Raw genomic sequence first — 18,419 nt, 5'->3', positions numbered from 1 at the left:
CTTTTAAAAAACTGTTTTAGTCGTTCTAGTTCATTTGTCTTTTCATACAAATCTTAGGATCATCCTTTTCTGTATCTAAAAAAAATCCTTTTATGATTTTGATTGGAATTGTTTAAAACTTATAGATGAATTTGGGGAGAATTGACATCTTTCCTATGTTTAGTCTTCCACTCCATGAACACAGGATATTTTTTTTATATCTTATTTAATTTCTTTTATCATTGTTTCTTAGTTTTCAGCATATATACATGTTTTGTTAAATTTATACTATATTTAATTTTGGGAGGAGTGATTGTAAATGGCATTGTTTTGTGTAATTTTTCAATTATACATTGCCAGTAAATAGAAATACAGTGGGTTTTTGTGTGTTGACCTTATATTTGTGACCTTGCTAATTATATCATCTTTGAATGGGGACAGTTTTATTCCTTTCCAGTTTGTGTGCCTTTTATATTTATTTTTCTTGCCTTTTTGCATGGTAATACTTCTGGTGTGACATTGAAACAAGAGTATTGGTTCCTTATCTTAGGAAGAAAGCATTGTGTTTTTCACACTAAATAATCTATAGACTCTTTGTAGATGGTCTTTATTAAGTTGAGGATATTATTTTCTAGTTTGTTGAGAGTTTTTATAAACGGATGTTGATTTTTGTTTCTAACTATATTGTGGATTTTTCTCTTTCTCCTAGCTTCTGTCACTTTTTGCTTCAGTGCATTTTGAAGCCCTGTTTGATATAGGTAGTTTAGACCGTTATATCCTCTTAGTAAATTGACCTTTTTTATCATTATCTATTTTTTGTCTTTACTCTTAGCAAGCTCCTTTGTTCTTGTCACATAGGTTCCTGAGGCTCTGTTCATTTTTTAAAAATCTCTTCATTGTTTGAAAGGGATAATTTTTGATCTTTCATTTCATTTCACTGAGTCTTTTCCCCTGTCATCTCCATTATGCTATGGAGTTCATATAGTTTTTAATATTAGCTATTGTATTTTCCAATTAAAAGCTTTTCATTTGGTTGTTTTTTATATCTTATTTGTAAATATTTTCTCTTATTCCATTGGTTTCAAGAAGGTTCTTGATTGCTTATTGGAGCATTTTAATAATAGCTACTTTAAAGTCTTTGTCCGTTAATGTCGGCATTGCTAATACCAGTGTTGGTGTCTGTTGACTCTCCTCGTGAGTTGAAATTTTCTTGGTTCTTAAAATGCCAACTACTTTTAGATTGTATCCTGGAGTTTTTGAATTTTATATTATGAGATCTTGAGTTCTGTTTAAATCCTGCGCAGAATGTTGATATTTTTATTTTAGCAGCCTACTAATCTGGTTAGATTTAGGCTACAAGTTCTAACTTGCCTTCTTTGGGCTTTGGTTCCAATGTCAGTTCAGTTTTTAAAGCCTTTGTTGTGTTCTTCAGACCTGGCCCATTGCTTGGTCTGAGACCTAGACGATGGTCTATTCTGTTCTCAGAAGCATCTGTATTATTTATTACGGACAACTTCATGGGGTCACTCTCTGGAATTCCTCCTTGGTACTTTCTGGTTCATTGGGAGTCCTTTTTTTTGGTCCTTCTGCCAGAAAGTGGGAGTTTAGATACCTGTTCTGCTGCACACTTACATGACTGTTCCTGTGTCTGGGGCCAAATGGCAAGAGGACACAGAAAAAAAGCAATGGGTTTTGGCCCCACCCTCTCTGAACCACATTTTCACTGATAAGAGAGGAAAATGCCTCTTTCCAAGAATTTTGGCTCCTACAAGCTCATGGATCACTTGGGATCTGGGGTGTGAAAGGACAGAAAAGAAGAAGCTGAACGTCAGTACTCTTTGAGTACTAGAGGTGCCCTTTCCTGTTCCATGAGCCGGAATTAGAGGGTTTCTCCTGGAGCAGTCTTGTGTTTGTGCCCTGGTGGTCACTTACCCCTAGTGATTGGGCAGCAGTGGTTTGGGATGGTAAACTCATTGTTAGTTCAGTGGTACTTCAGATTTTGGTCTCTCCCCAATCTGCTTGCTACTATTCACTTTTGAGAGTCCTTAAATAACTGCTCCCTGTATTCTGTTCGGGTTTTATATTTTATAGTTTTTATAGACGCAATCTGTGAATTTGTGATTTTTGTCTCATTTGCACTATGGCTGCTGATGGCTATGCTCATTTTATTTTTTATTTAAAAAAATTTTTTTAACGAAAAAGCCTGGCTTCCTAAGGGTTGCTGTTGTGTCTGCATAGCTTAGTAGTCTGTCAAAGATTGGTCACAGGTTGTGCTCAAACACCTTGAGCCTCTTTTGTTCTCAGTGATGGTTTGTGTGTTGGCCAGGGAGCTCATTTGAACTTAAGGTTCTGCTGGACTCTTGCATCCTCTTCACAATGTGCAATTTCTGGCTAATATCATGAGTTTTCATAAGCCAAGGATTTGGGTCAGGTTGATGCACATGTTAAAGACAGATATTTAGGTGCATCATCTTTTCACATTTAAAATTTAAATTGCTTTTAAAAGTAATAAATTGGTGATATTTGGAATTGAGCACTTATTACTGACCATACATTTCACACAGTTATTTTTTCTACATTACAATTTAGGAAAGTGGAACTTAGAGATATTAAGATTTTCCCCCCCAGCATCTCACAGCTAATAAGTGACCAAGCTAGGACACAAGTTTGACTTCAAAGTCCATGATTTTAACCACTGTCCTACATTTAATTTTGCAATTAAGTGTTTTAGAAAACCACGTGGGTTTTGAGTTGTCCCTACTTATAAACTCTGCGAATTGTGAATTATCCTTAGAAATAAGTGGACACTTATTTCTGTGTTTTAGTAGTATTAAAAAATTAGACAAGGATACTGATCATAGCATTTTAAATGCTGCTTTTACTTCTGTTCTCTAATGGTTTCTTTTCTACTCTTTTTCATAAATTAAATTGGTATGTAAACGCCCCTTTTTGATTTAAATTGGTATGTAAACTTTTGTGCTACCTGAATCATTTGAGATAGAGATGTTATTTTTGGAAATGTGTCTCCGGTTTTGTGAGGGTAAAAAAAGATGCTGGGTAATAACAAAGGTATTTTGCTCACATAAGCTATTTAGAAAAGTTTTATAAATGGGTTGTATCAGATTTCCAACTATATGAAAGCAGATCTTGCAATTTTGATATGGATGAATTTAGTAACCACAGTTCAGTTAAATAAAACCAGACAACAGAGAGTAATTACTTAAAGTACAAACTTTACTGCTAGCTCTTCAGTTCTTGGACCACTGCATAAATCGCAGGTGTGCATTTTGATCAGTGACCAGCCATTTCACTTCTTTTGAAGCCCATCAGTGACTGGTCACTGTGCACCTGTCACTCAGTTCTCCAGCAGGCAGCAGAACCTGTAGCCGTGCTACTTTCCCAGTGATAAACTTAAGTGACATTTTATAAAAATGGATAATCGAAAGAAAGAATTGGACAACAAAGATGAAAGTGCAGCAAAGAAATGAAGTGATAATGCTAGAATTGAATTCTAAATCAAACATTAATGGAGATGTAGAAGGCTTAGCTGACCAAGGGAATGTTGACATTGCCCACCACGCTAGAGAGTCTAGATGTGCAGCCAGAGGAACTCTGTGAGGCAAACTTTTGACATAAATGAGGAAATGATTGTGATGTCAAGAATGACAGTGTCTCAGGGGAAGTGACACCAACCAAAGACTTCACATTAAAGGAACTCTCAGATGTATTGACAGTGCAAGGATAAAATTTGCAAGCTGTTCCAAACCTCGGCAGGAGTATAACAACTGGCCCAGCATGACTGTATTTCATAAGTTATACAATGGGCAGAAGGCAAACATCGTTTAAACTTGTCTTGATAACATTTTTAAATAAAGAAATAAAAGCCTCTAGCTCTCAATATTTCTAATGTTTTAAATTACAGCGTACTAAACAAATATTAATTTTATTTATTTATTCTGTTCCCTGTATATTTAGAACTGACAGGAAGAGAGTTTTTAATGTTTTGACAAAAAATTTAAAAGGTCATGGACTAACTCTAATTTTTTATATTGATTATGAAGATTGCTTTTTATGGTTGGAGCTTGCATGGTCATTTTTATAATTCTACACTGTTATGCAAAGCAAGAACTGCCTGTGTTAAAAACCATTTTATGGAGTTCTTCAAGCCCATTCTGTATGCTATTTAGAAAAAGTTTTAATCTTGGTTTTGTGGATGGAGATCAGACATGCCATGAACTCATCTTTATCTGGTCGTTCTGGTTTTAAGACCCTTTAATGGCTTTCTGTTATTAGAATAGACCAGAATATCTATCTTTAGTTCTTCAGCCTCTTCTCATAGCACTGTATGTGTGTGTGTGTGCGTGCGTGCGTGTGTGTGTGTGTGTGTATTTAGCGCTTATAACTTAAACTATGTAGTTAACTGTGTAATTAGCCATGTAAAATTTGTCTAACATGGGCCTACATCGTTCACTGCTGAATGCCCAGCACCAGTGCTTTGGTCATAACATACACTCTGTATTTGCATGAATGAAAGAATCGTATGCACATGTTTGTTTGTGCATATATGTTCTCCCCCTCTCCCCGCCCTCCACAGAGGGTAATGATTTTCCAAGATTCTCAAAGGATTCAGTGATCTAAAAAAGTTAAGTTTCACACTACAGGAAGTTTTGCAATGAAATGGGTACTAAGCCTAACTGGTATTAAACATTAAAGATGTTTACTTCATAGTCTCAAATTGCATTTGAATATCTGGACATATGTATAGTACTATATGTGGTACTATATATGGCCATAAGCAAGCATTTAAAATTATTATTTTGTAGAACATAAAATTTATTTTAAAAAATGTTATCTGTGATGGATTGTATTAATAACATCTAAAAAAATCTGTTGATTATTACATAAAATGTAATCTGTTGTTTATTACATAAGTGGGAGATTGGCTACTTGGCAGATTTCATCTTCTATGAAATTATGTTTCTTTTAGTTTTAAAATTCTGTGTTTTCCTTTTTATTTTTTAATTAAAAGATTTTGTTTTTATTTATTATATTGAGTGGTGGTGTGGGAATCACTGAACTAGCAAGTTATATATATCAGATTATAAGAGTTTGCGAGTTACTTTTGGTCCACTTTTTTTTTTTTAAACACCTACAGTACCTGGTATTCCGAGGTGGTCTCCCATCCAAGTACTAACCAGGCCCAACCCTGCTAAGCTTTTGAGATCGGATGAGATTGGGCACATTCAGGGTGGCATGGGTGTAGACTTGTATTTTCCTTTTTAAATTACTGATTTTTTTAAAGTGCAAATTCATTCTTGTTATAAGTTTTAAAGGAATTTCTTTAAACATATATATATGTTTAAAATTTTTTTATATCCAATCATAACTCACAATGAGGTGATTTAAATGTCTCAACATCATAGAAGCAAAATGTCCATAGTTAATTAAAATAATTTTTTATAACTTTTTAGTTGGTTATTCAAATTATTTCACATACCTAGTCAAATGGACTCCCATCCTCCCTTACTTATTTCCTATTCCTTTAATAGTTTTTCATTGGTCAGTTAACTGATTTATCCTTAGTCTCTTCCACGGTTGTTTAGGACTCCTCTCAATACTTTTAAATATGTTTGTCATATAATTAGTTTTTTCTTGGTAATGAATGGCACTCTCGGGATTTTTTGACCCTCTCCAGCCAGAACTTCTTGTTCCCTGGACTTGTTTTGTAGTTGTCATCCTTACATCTCTCTTCAAGCGTCATCCTGGAGGTTCCCTTTACTTCTCTCTGTCTTATCTGTATCACATCTTCTTCTTTCCTGTTTTATTTTTGTGTTTTGTATAATATCTTCTCTAGTAGCTTTCTAAGAAAGATTGTATGGGAGATAAATATTTGAGATTCTGCATGTCTGAAAATTTCTAGCTATACCCTGATGCTTGGTTTTCAGTTTGGCTGGATATAGAATTCTGTCTTGGAAATGGCTTCGCAGAATTTTTATGTTATGGCTCTGTTTTCTTTTAGCTTCCAGTGCTGTCGAAGTCTGATGCCACTGGGATTCATAATCTTTTGCATATTATGTCCCCTCTCCTCCCTTTTCTCCATAAACTTATTGGATCTTCTCTTGTTCCTGGTATTATGAAATTTCAAATTGTATGCTTTGGGCAAGTTGATTTTCATCTTTAGGGGGCCTTTTTGGTCTGGCAACTGTCTTTTGGTTATGAAAAACTAAGTAATTTGAGCTCTTCCATTTTCTTTCTGAAGGTTTTGTTCAGATATTAGACTTGTTGACCCTCTGTTTCAAAAATATCTTTTTTATTTTCACCTTTTTGTGATTTTGCTCAAATTTTGGGAGAGATTTTTTGTAGCTTCATTTCGAGATATTCATTTCTACTGTCATATGTTAAAATTTCTAAGAACTTGTAATTTCATAATTACTTATAAACTGGAATTATAGACTGATAGAGCAGAAGAGTATCTAAAAGCATCTGTTAACCCTGCTTTGTCCACAAGTTGTTTCTTTGTTGCTTGACATATTTTTTTCTCATTTTGCAGGGTCATCATCTTTATATTCTAATTTCAGTGATGGCAGGAAAAGGGATTGCCAGGCTGAAGGTGGTACAGACTGTGCTGGTGCTTTCCTAATATTTGGAGTGGTTTAGGATTTTGGATAAGGGGGTTTATGTGCCAGGAATCTGTCCTTAATATTTTCAAGGAAGACTGTTCATAGTGAGTCATAGTGGAGCTGCAATATTGGCTGTATCAATATCTAGGAGAAGTGTAAACCACTTTAGCTATAGATAATTCTTACTAGGCAGACATTTAATTGATTTACTTACTCTAAGATGGCATCATGAAAGTGAACTGACAACCAACCGTACCAAATGTAGTTGGTATTGAGACGGTTTGTCTGGTGTTAAAGGAAACATTAGAGTTAAGGCCTTGAAGTGAAGAAAAGCAGTGGTGCGCCAAAGATGCAGTCGTGGTGGGATTTTGCCTCTGGGCCTGGAAGACTCTCACATGGGTTCTTAGACCCACCCCGAACTTTTCCCTTCTCTCCTTTCCTTCCCCATCCATGATCTTTTTCTGACAGTCTTATTGCCATAAATATCATTGCCGTCAGACTAGACGGGATGAAGGAAAAAGTAATGAAACTCTAATCTGCCCTGTCACTTTTGCAGTCATATCTGTGATGAGGAATAGCTCCAATGGGAAGAGAGGAAATTGAAATTGCCGATTGAAGTTAGGTTTCTTAAAATAAGTCATGTGCCTTTGCTCACCCCATTTAAAAATTACCAGGAGTAATTGAGAGTTGACTCCATATATAAGTACATGTAAGTGGAAAAAGCTTCAAAAAGACTGTACTTAGTCCTTCGCCCTATTTTAGTGTAGAAATTGGATTCATTCTTGTGTGCCCTGATGTCTTGTCAGTTACCGTATTAGTTTCCTGTGGCCGCTGTAACAAATCACCGCAAAGTGAGTGACTTAAAATAACAGATTTATGCTCTCACAGTTCTGGAGGCCAGAAGTGCAAAATCAGTTGCACTGAGCGTAAATCAAGCGTGAAGCACAGGGTTGTGTTCCCTCCAGAGGCTCTGCTCCATTACTAAATTGATGCTTTGAATTCAGTATACACACCCCAACACTCACCCATCCACACACTTGTAAAGCAGTGAGAAAGCCTGACCTTTAGTCGGGTAATGTTGGGTTTGAGTCTTAGTTCTGCTAGGTTTGGTTCTGTTATGTGATCGACAAATTGTCATGCTCGTTTGTGTTTTGGCCTTGTCATTTGTAAAATGGGGATAATGCCATCCGCTTTACAGGATTTTGTGAAAATGAAATTAGATATGGCATAAAGTGTACATATTCAGTAAACGGTAACTTACAGCTAATTATTATGATTGTCTTCCTATTTTGGATCAATGTCGACTTCCTTTTTTATTCTGTAGTAGATGTGGTAATACTGAAGCAATTATTTATTCCCATTTTAGATCTAGGGATTTTTCAGTGAAACATCAGTTTCCACTCTTGTGGCACAATAGATAAATATTTGGTTTTCTGCCAATTTCCTGTAACTCTGAGGTGGGGAAGAACTGATCTTTTTGCCAGTTGTGAGTAGTTTTTACATTTTGACAACAGATAGGGATAACCATTTTCTCTCCTGTATTAGTTTTCCTGTAGCTGCCATAACAAATTACCACAAAATTGGTGGCTTAAAGTAACACAGATTTATTATCTTACAGTTCTGTAGGCCAGAAGTCTGATGCAGGTCTCAGGGCTAAAGTCAGGTGTTGGCAGGTCAGCATTCCTTTCTGGAGGCTCTAGGGAGAATCTGTTACTTATCTTCCCAGGTTCTAGAGGTAGCCTGTACTCCTGGGCTCTTGGTGCCCTTTCTCCATCTTCAAAGCCAGTAATGTAATGTCTCTCTGACCCTGTTCCATCATTATATCATTCTCTGCCTCCTTCTGCCTCCCCCTTCTACCTCGTAAGGACACTTGTGATTACATTGGGCCTTTTTGGATAAAACAGGATAACCTTCCCATCTCAACGTCAGCTGATTAGCAACTTTAATTCCCCTTTACCTTAGTTGCAGTCTAGCATATTCACAGGTTTTGAGGATTAGGACATGGACATCTTTGGAATGCTGTTAATCTACCCACTATACCTCCTGTCCTTTCCAAAAGACTGAGCTCAGTTTTAGCTTTTAGAAATGAAAAAAACAAAAAACAAAAAAAACCTTAATGTTGTGGATACCTTCTTATACATATGAAGTCTGTTGATGTAGGTTGTAGTAGGAGGAAATAAGTATGACCTGGGTTCTTGACTTAACTGTTGTAGGCTGTGAGGATACAAGAAGAGTAAAGGGGAAATAGTTAAGATCCTGACCCCAGAGGGAGAAACGGACTTCTCAGAGGTCCTTGGTAAACCTTTAGTGAGAGTAGCCTTAGTGTTACTGGTGTAATGTGTGGTTCGATTACTGCACAATCCTACGGATGTTTTATTTGTATTTTTTTTCTTAGATTTTTCTCTTAACCATGACTTACTCTTTAATGCTTGCAAAAAAACAACTCTTTCCTGCTTGAGCTATTCATAGCAAAAGATGTGTAGGAATTTGTGAATTTTCTTAGTATTTGTAATGATTTATGGTAGTCTGCCCTTATCCCACGTTTCAAGACTCCCAGTGGATGCCTGTATATACTGTTTTTTTTTCTTCTTTTTCCTATACATACCTATGATAAAGTTGATTGCTTCTCTTTGTCATATCCGAATTGCCAGCATCACTCTTGTGCTTTGGAGCCATATTAAGTAAGGTAAGGGTTACTTGAACATATGCTCTCTGATAATGCCACGATTTGACAACTGAGATTCCTACTAAGTCATTAACAGGTGGGAAGTATGTACAGTGTGGATATTGCTGGACAAAGAAACGATTCATGTTCTGGGTGGGACTGCACAAGATTTCATCACACTACTGAGAATGGAGCACAATTATAAATTATAAATTATTTATTTCTGGAATTTTTCATGTAATATTTCTGGGCTACAGTTGACCTCAGATAACTGTAACTATGTAAACTGAAACTGATAAGGGGTTGACTACTGTGTGTTTGTGTAATTTTAAATTCTTTGAAGGAGGGACTCTAAAATTTAAAGCATAAATAAGAACTATACCTGATTGAATCATTTTTCTAATGTATTATTTAAGCTCATTACTTTAATTCAATTTATTACTTGAACTCATTTTTCCCAGTTCAGTAGTTCTTACTGTATCTGAAATATGTTATGTGAACATTTTTCTAAGTGAAAAGTTAGTCTTTCTAGTCACTGATCCATTTGATTAGTCAGTCAGCAAGTTACTCAAACTGCTGGTACCAGGTCCTCTGCTTGGGTCTGGGGACATGTTGATAAACTTGACATGATCCCTTCTCTCATAGAGCTCATAGTTTAGTAGGGCTGTGAGCACATAGTAAACAAAGTGGGTGTAACTGACTGGGAATAAAATGACTTTAAATAATCAAAGAATCTGCAAAATTTTCCTTTTTTTTTTTTTTTCTTTTAATGCATGATTGATTAATTGGCTTATGGTTCTTTTTAAGTATTTCAAAATAATTTGGTGACATAAAATTGAACTATAGCTACTATTTACAGTATAGGCTAATGTTTCTTGCTTATCTGAAGGAATATAAAGTTTAGGCTGCTTTATGAAATGAATTTTTTAGCAGGTGTCATTTAAGCTTTTCTAAATATTTATGTAGTGAAATCACAGATTTGATTTTTGTAAATGAATTTCCAATAACTTTCTTATATACAACATTTCTTAAAATGTTTCTAATTAAGGAAGGCCTGACACAGATTTTCATGTTTGTTCTTTTAGGAATGTTTTAAAGGAAGTTGGGCTACTCACAAATTACTACATAAGAAAGCAAGTAAGTGAAACCATGCATCTCTATACTATTTGTCTTAAGCAGCTTTTGTGCAGAAGAAAAAAAGTATTCTTTCAGTTCTGAAAGTGTAGGTTTGAATGTTCTGAAAATATGTATTTGAATATTCTGACAGTAATCTCAAGAGCTGGAATTTGGACATATATTTTATTTGTGGTATGTAATCATGAAAATAAAATGTGGCCGAGAGATCTATCTTTGTTGCTGTGTGACAAATGTAACATGGAAACATGAAATGTTTTCTAGAATAGATAGATCTGGCTTGAGCAATACCTGAGAATGTCTAATCTTTTGGCACTCTCTTTCTTTTGCTAGAAATACTGTATATTCAATGAGCTATCTGGCTCCAGTTAGCCTGCTATCTTTGATTTTGTTTGAACAAAATTTTGAATTTTGATTACTTTTTCTACTCAAAATTACATTACTCTGTTTTTTGGTGTTTTAATGTTATTATTTTTAGTCAAAGGTTTAATTTTCTCTTTTGAAGATGCTTTGTCAGACACCACAAAGTAAAACTATTGGCTGCTTCTTAGCTATTCTGTCTGCCACAGAGAGTATCTTTGATTCAAATGGCCTTTCTTGCTTGGGCTATTCATCTGTAAATTCATGTCATGATTGTGGTTGGCTTAAGACAGCCCATTACAATTACCTGGATATTGACACAGGCTTTCTGTTATCATGGCTTTGCCCTGCTCATGGAGGAAGCTATGGCAGGCAGCATGTGGTCCTTGGTTTAGGGGGTCTGCATTTAATGGAAATACTAGGCTATTGTGGGAGGAAATGTGGTTAGAGGTAAGAAAAAAATGATTGTGAATAAATGCATTTTTCAGAGCATAAATGACAAAATTTGTTACCTCAAACCAAAGTATAGAGCTTGGTTTAAATAATTTCATTTAGCTTTTTTCACTCGTACATTAAATACTGTATTTCTACTGTGAGGTATTTTTAGAGCTCTTTGAGCCAGTTATTAACATACGATAATAAGGAAATTAAAACATAGGGAAACAAAGGGTTGAAGTGAAACAGCACTTTAGTAAAAGAGCTTAAAATGTGTCTCTACCCAAGCATTTGTTAACTCATCAGTGTGCCTATTTCTTCAATACTAGATTTATAAGGGTAGACTTATTTCATTCTGACCTATACTACAGGAGAACTAAACAGCCAGTGTGCCCTAAAATAAAAAGAGCATAATTATTACTTCATTGAACTGAGACTGTTTGGGTTTTACATCTAGTGTTCAGTATTCCTTTGGGCTGTGTTGGGTAGAAACAGCCCTCAGGTGGCCAGCCCTGTATCTTTCCCACCCTAATAAACTGCCCCTGACTATGCCAGCTACACCCTTATGGATGACTGTGCTAGGGGAATGTGTGGGGAAGGATACTCTTCAGAGTGAGAAGAGTATTGGGAAAGAAATTAGGGGGAAACAATGTTGGGTTATGAAGGAACAGGGCATCAAAAAAGACAGCTCAGCACCTATTTCAAGAAACAATAGCGAGATAACATTTCAAGCAATTCATTTTGTAAGGATGACATATTCAGGCTTTTTCTTTTCTTATCATATAATGTGTACTGATCTTTACAGGTGGGTGATGTATATCTTTGTGCCTCTGAGATATTGGTCTGTAATTTGCTTTTAATATCTTTGACTGGTTTTGTCATTACAGTAGTCCTAGACTCAAAAAATAAAATGGGGAATGTTTTCTTCTGTTTTCTGGAAAAGATTATATAGAATTGGTATTATTTCTTCCTTAAAATGTTTGGTAGAATTCACCAGTGAAACCATCTGGACCTGGAGTTTTCTCGATTGCAGAAACTAATTAGTCTTTAGGAAGATTTCAAGTGTGAGTTAAATATTAGCACATAATGCTAATATTTGGATGGCTATTTCTTATACCGTATGTCCTGCCAGAGTGTACATAGTAGCGTTTGCTTTTAGTCTGTCTAATCTGTAAAAGTCGTAGCATTCCATATCAATGCTCTATTACTCTGCATGCTTTTTATGTATCACTATTATATTCAGTGTATTTCTTTGTCTCCCATTTCCTAAAGTAAGAGGTGGAAGCATTTGATAGGTGTCTTTTGAGTAGTCAAAAATATGCTATAAAAAGCCATTAAAAAAAAAAAACACACCAAAACTCTAAACAGTACTTTTATTTCACTCCTCTACCCTCCAAACTAGTGTGCTTGATTTTAGGATTGCATAGTGAAGGTGTTATGTAATGTTTCAAAATTGGTTCCACCAAGCTTTGCGAGAATAGATTATTTTGAGCCTCACCTCCAAAATGCTGAAATCATGTTCTATGTGAGGATTAAATGAACAAATCCATGTAAATTGCTTAGCATATGTAGAGTGCATGGTAAGTGCTCCACAGCTATTTACTAATAATATCTGGAAGAATCGAGTCCTAATTATGATCAGAAAATCCTGTCCTAGGCAGAGCTTAGACATATACAGTTATTTTATGTCAGCTGACTGGAGGAGGGAGCCTGCATAGAACTTTTCAAAGATTAAAGCCTGGATGTGATGTACTTTGGGGCAGACCTTGCATGTATCAGGTACTCTCTGACACTAACTGCATCTTACCTGACCACATTACATTGTGATGTTTGAGAGACACCTTACAGGTATGTATTTACACTGTCCTGTGCTTTCACAGCCTTTTGAAAAAGACCATTAGTATGCATTTTTGTTACCAACCTCCAGTCCAGTTCAGATTTATTGCGTGTTTGTTATGTGTCTAGCACTTAGGGCTCAGATCAAACTGACCCTAAAATGTAAACAAAATGACTTTTGAAGTGTAAATTTCCCTAAGTAAATTATTAGAACTTGCCATATTTCAGTCTCACATGGATAGCTTTTTGGTTATATTATTCGTTCAAGGTCTGCTTTCGGTTCTCTTTTGAAAATACACTGTGGAAGGCTCTGAATGCACATCAGCAGGAAGCTCTTAAAGAATTTACGTCCTTCTTTCTTGTTCCCTCCCCCGGAGTGTATTAAAGCAAAAAGCCTGCGTCTTGATTGTTAGTCTCTTCCATGTTTCAGGTGAAAATTATTCTTGAGGTTTGTATTTTAGATAAGAGCACTTGATGCAATTCATAGTGGAAGCAGGCATTGGTGGGCCTGCATTTCTAACTATTTTCTATAATGTTTGACCTTAGTGGCAATGAATGGAGTCCATTTTTGTCTTGGGATGAGAAACAGTTTTCTTATTGACATTAACACTCATAGTGGCTCTCTTGAACTCCAGAAGAGAGAAAGATAATTAAAATTCAGTAGCACAGTAGAGCTTTTCTTTTTCTATCATTTTTTTCTATTTTTTTTTTTTTACTTTATATGTAGTATTGTAATTGTATTCTCTTCCAGAGTGCTATGAATGGATTGACTGTATTTTTTGCATTCCTGTATCTCTGCCCATGTGAACCCCCTTGCCTCAGTTTCCTCATCTATAAAATGAGGAAATTTGACTAAATTGTCTTTATCTTGTTGTTGGTTTTAGTCACCATGCTGTACATTATATCCCTAGAGCTTCTTTATCTTGTAACTGGAATTTTGTACCTTTTGACCCCCATCACCCATTTCACCATTCCTCACTAGCTTAATATGATATGATTCCATCTTTTCTGCCCCATTTCATGTTTTATTTTAAATAGCTTGTTTAAAGGAGGAATTTTATTTTTCTTGTATACTTCTAAAATTATTTGAAGCCTTTCAAAACCTGTGATAACATGACAGTAATCAGGAAAAGATGGGTGTGCTTTGGGAGGTATATAGGCTGATTTGAATTCTCGCTATTCAAGGTCTTCGGTTAGTTGTTTTATTTCATATTGGAGATAAGAGGTGCAGCCAGTTCACTGATGTCACATACCATAGAGGGTCTGTTCTGTGTGATAATAAGGATTCTTAGGTACATTTCAGTAAATACAACATTATATATGAATAACTGACCTGATAAGGGGTGTGTGTATGTATATATATGTGTGTGTATGATTCTTAATTTTTCTACTGAGTTTTCAGTAACTTTCTAACTGATCGTTCCCTCCCCTTATTTTTGCCTTTTCCTACCACCTTCGATTACCCTTTTCCTGCAAGAAGGCAAATGATGCTCATAAGATTTTCAAAGCAATTCGAAATATTGACTTGAAAGCCATTCATCATCTAAGTGGGAAATTTTTATTTTTTACTTTAAGTTTGCTTTAGGGCTCTTTAGAATCTTTTTTTTTTTTTTTTTTTTTTTTTTTAGTAAAAGCATAGAATTCATTTGTAATACTTGCTCTCAGTTAGGAAGTTATGCCTAAGTTCAGATTTTATATTTCAAAATAGGCTTCCTATAAATCAATATTGTAGAGAGAATATATTTAGCATTTACTTCCGAAAAGGATTTCTACTGTGAGCAGTTCCTAGTTGACATTGTGTAAAAACTTACAATATGGTTAACTTGGGCTTTCTCCCCCAAGACACTTACATCTTTGAGTCGTTTTGGGGTTGTGAACATAGCAGAAAAGCAGCAGTAGCTTTGGTGATTTAGGTTGGGGTGGGGGTTGGTTAGATTTTTGTGCCTGAGCCGTTCGGTGGGGTGTTCAAACAAGTGATAGAGTATGCTGCTGCTCTGTAGCTTGACCATTGAAGCATTTCTTTCTCTCTTCTATATTTCATCCATACATCACACAGAAGATGAAAAGGCAAAGCGAGAAGTGTCTTCCTGGACTCTAGAAGGTAATATTAACACTGACCCATGGGCAGGTTATCGATATACTGGTAAACTCCGACCACATTATCCACTGGTGAGTAAATAAGGTAATAAAAATTTAACATTCTTTTAAAACAATTTTCAGAATTTGCAGTTTCTTAAAAATGACACTCAGAATTTGTATTCCAATTATGAGTCTTATAATCAAGATTAAGTTTGTGTTCTGGCTCCTCAGTACGTTATTTGGGAGTTAGTAAGAGTAACTGTCAATCAGGGATGGAGTAGAAAATTATAGATGAAAGGATTAAAACAATTTTAATCTTAAAAAGAAAGTGGTGGAATTGATATTTTCTGGCTGGCACAAGGGTAGCGTATATTGCTTTTCTAAAATTTTTTCAGCATATTTTTACCTTAATTTTGAGGTGGCTTTCCTGCCACTCCTACCCTTTTCTAGGTTCTTTTTTTTAATTTTAATTTTTCAATTAGAGTTGACATTCAACATTATTTTATATTATTTGAAGTGTACAACATCTACCCTTCCTATATTCTTGTCAGATGGGCCTCAGAGTCTTAACATAGGAATCCACTGAAGTTGAAATCTGTTTATCATCCTTAAATATTTAAATTCTCTTTGCTGATATATTTCTTTTTATAAAAAGAATACATCTTTAATTTTAAAAATTTGGAAAAATATCAAAAATATAAGAAAGTCTTTTTAATTCGACCCCTTAGAGATAATGATCAGGAGCGTATTGGTGAATATTTACTTACAGGCATTATTTTATTGTAGTTGGTTTGCCAGTTCGTTTGGAATAACATAGGTACCTGTTTTCTGTGCGCACTCTTAAATCCTTAGTGGCCTTGGCTGCTCTCCTCCATTTTAAAATATCCTAAGAAAGAGGGTGACTTTAGCATTAGGAAAGTGAAGCTTTATCTTCATGATAGATATTTCATGATATTTAAGATGTCATTTAAAACTTTTCATTTAAATGAAATTAACTTTTTAGTGTTTTTCCCCCCTACTTTTATTTCCTTTGTTAGTAAATTTTAATAATGAAAGTGACTTTTATATTTGACTCAGTTTTAACTAACATCTTTGATGTTTTTAGATGCCAACAAGGCCAGTGCCAAGTTATATTCAAAGGCCAGATTATGCTGATCACCCTTTAGGTAAGTTCTGCTATACTGACTCTTTAGCTTTCAATTTGGGAGCCTGATGACTACTGCAAAGGAAAGGAGTGCTTTTGTTGTAGAAATTTTTTAGTGCTGGATTTCTAACATAAACATTTTTGAAAGAGACACTACAACATTTGAGAGAATTGAAGATTCTTTTCATCCATTAGAAATCTACCCAGTTTTGAAACATCGTTTACTTCATTTTCAAATGCTATATTCAACATGATATTGTAGTTTGTTATGTCAAATTCTAGATTTAAAAAATAGTTTGGTTTTAACATATCCTCCTTTCTTAAGTAATATTCGATAAAAACAGATTGTGGAGGCCTCGAATGAATGCCTAACTAAAGACTGGGCAATAGCAGTAATAGAGAAGTAGTAATGGTGATGATAGTAGTAATCATGATAATTGTATAACTGATATTTATTTTTTCGCAACTATGTGTCAGGCACTTTGCTAAGTTCTTAACATTATGTTACTCCTGGGGTGGGTTCTGTTGTCTTTTCCACTTAATAGACAGTGAAACAACCAGAGAAGATAGGTAATTTGCAGGACAGGTTAGTGGAGCATTCTCTGACCTGAGGGCCTTTACACATAATTTAAGTTGGATTTCTGTGAAATTATTGATTTTGCATGTCAAAAATGGTTGATTATCAGTATTTCATATGGTTTAATCCGCTGAGCTAAGCTGCCTTCACTTTGTCTCTGAGAAGTGGGGAACCATATTATGTTTTTATGGATATAATTTAAAAATTTAGTTAAACTTCACTATTTCAGATACATGAAGGAAAAGGTAGTTTGATAGATAGCTCTTGAGGCTCTATAATTTTATTACTCTATTTAATATTCTTGAATGTAGTTTTAAACTGTAGTTTAAAAAAAAATACATTGACAAAGTAAATTCTAATAGGAAAATGTTACAGAGTGAAAAGTAAGCCCTACTCCACAGAGGTAACCACTGTTAACAGTTTGCAGAAGTTTCCAGAGATGTTTTGTGTGTGTACACACATAACTGCCACCCTGCCCCTCTGCCCCAATTATACACAATAGGAACAAACTATATACACTTTTTCACCAGTTGTAGTCTCTTAATATATCTTGTAAATATTTCATATAGGCCCCTATAAAACTTCTTTCTTTTTAATGACAGGTGTATTTCATTGTGTGGATGTACCATAATTTATTAAAGTAGGCTCTAATGCACTAATGTACATTTAGATTGTTTCCAGGTTTTTACTTCCGCAAGTTTGACTGCAGTAATTATTCTTGCAATTACATGTTAGTGCACATGTGAGAGTATTTCTCTAAGTTAACTGCCTAAAGTAAGATAGCTGGATCAAAGAATACATACATTTTTTATTTAGAGTGATGTAATAAATTTTAGAGATTTAGCAATTGTTACTTTCATTAAAAAATATAAGTATCTCTTTTTTTCTCTTATCTTCTGTAGCATAGCGTGCTATCGGGCTTAATGATTTGTGCTTATCTGAATGATGAAAAATGATATTTTGGTATTATTTTAATATGTATTTTTAAATTATGAGTAAGGTAGGGCATCTTTTTATATGTTAAAATTATTTGTATTTTCTTTCCTTTTGAACCATCTGTTCATCTTTAGCCCTTTTTTCTCTCCCCCAGTTAGGTTACTAGTATTTTTCCATCTGATTTATAAGTGTTCTTTCTATAACAAGGAAAATAATCTTTTGATGTATGTAGTATATTTTTTCCCAATTAAGCATTTACATCTTGTCTTTATAGCATTACATTTGTGATAAACTTTCAGCATTCTTCTGTAACAAAATTTATTAGCGTTTTTTTTCAAAGATGTCTATGGCTTAATGGCCTAGAAAGACCTTTTTGATTCAGAGATTATAAAAGTATTTTTCCATGTTTTCTTCCACTATTTTTATAGATATACTCTTTTTTGTGTGTGATAAAATTTTTGATTCATCTGAAGCTTATGTAGTACTAGGAATTAAATATAGATGCAACTTAATATTTTCCCCAAAGAATATATCCAGTTGTCACGTCACTAGTTATTTAAAACATCAGTCCTTTTTTACTGTTTTAAGAGGTAGCCCATATCATTGTATTTAATTCTCACATGTCTTTGAGTCTGTTTTTGGATTCTATTCTGT

The 18,419-nt window shown here is 34.7% G+C and overlaps 1 protein-coding gene and 1 pseudogene across 1 annotated transcript in view; one reads left to right on the top strand and one right to left on the bottom strand.

Moving 5' to 3' along the window:
- Positions 1-18,419, top strand: part of METAP1 (methionyl aminopeptidase 1) — a 53,180-nt gene that overhangs the window by 16,845 nt on the left and 17,916 nt on the right. The window contains exons 2-4 of the mRNA XM_016133591.2: positions 10,350-10,401; positions 15,086-15,198; positions 16,214-16,274. Of these exons, the coding sequence (XP_015989077.1) occupies positions 10,350-10,401; positions 15,086-15,198; positions 16,214-16,274 (226 nt within the window). The remainder of the gene's footprint in view (positions 1-10,349; positions 10,402-15,085; positions 15,199-16,213; positions 16,275-18,419) is intronic.
- On the bottom strand, positions 5,126-5,244 carry LOC118609038 (annotated as a pseudogene).

The sequence above is a fragment of the Rousettus aegyptiacus genome, unplaced genomic scaffold, assembly GCF_014176215.1.
Source record: "Rousettus aegyptiacus isolate mRouAeg1 unplaced genomic scaffold, mRouAeg1.p scaffold_m13_p_10, whole genome shotgun sequence".
In the NCBI taxonomy this organism is placed as follows: domain Eukaryota; kingdom Metazoa; phylum Chordata; class Mammalia; order Chiroptera; family Pteropodidae; genus Rousettus; species Rousettus aegyptiacus.
The sequence above is the reverse complement of the archived record's forward strand: the minus strand, read 5'-3'. Positions and strand labels throughout refer to the sequence as shown.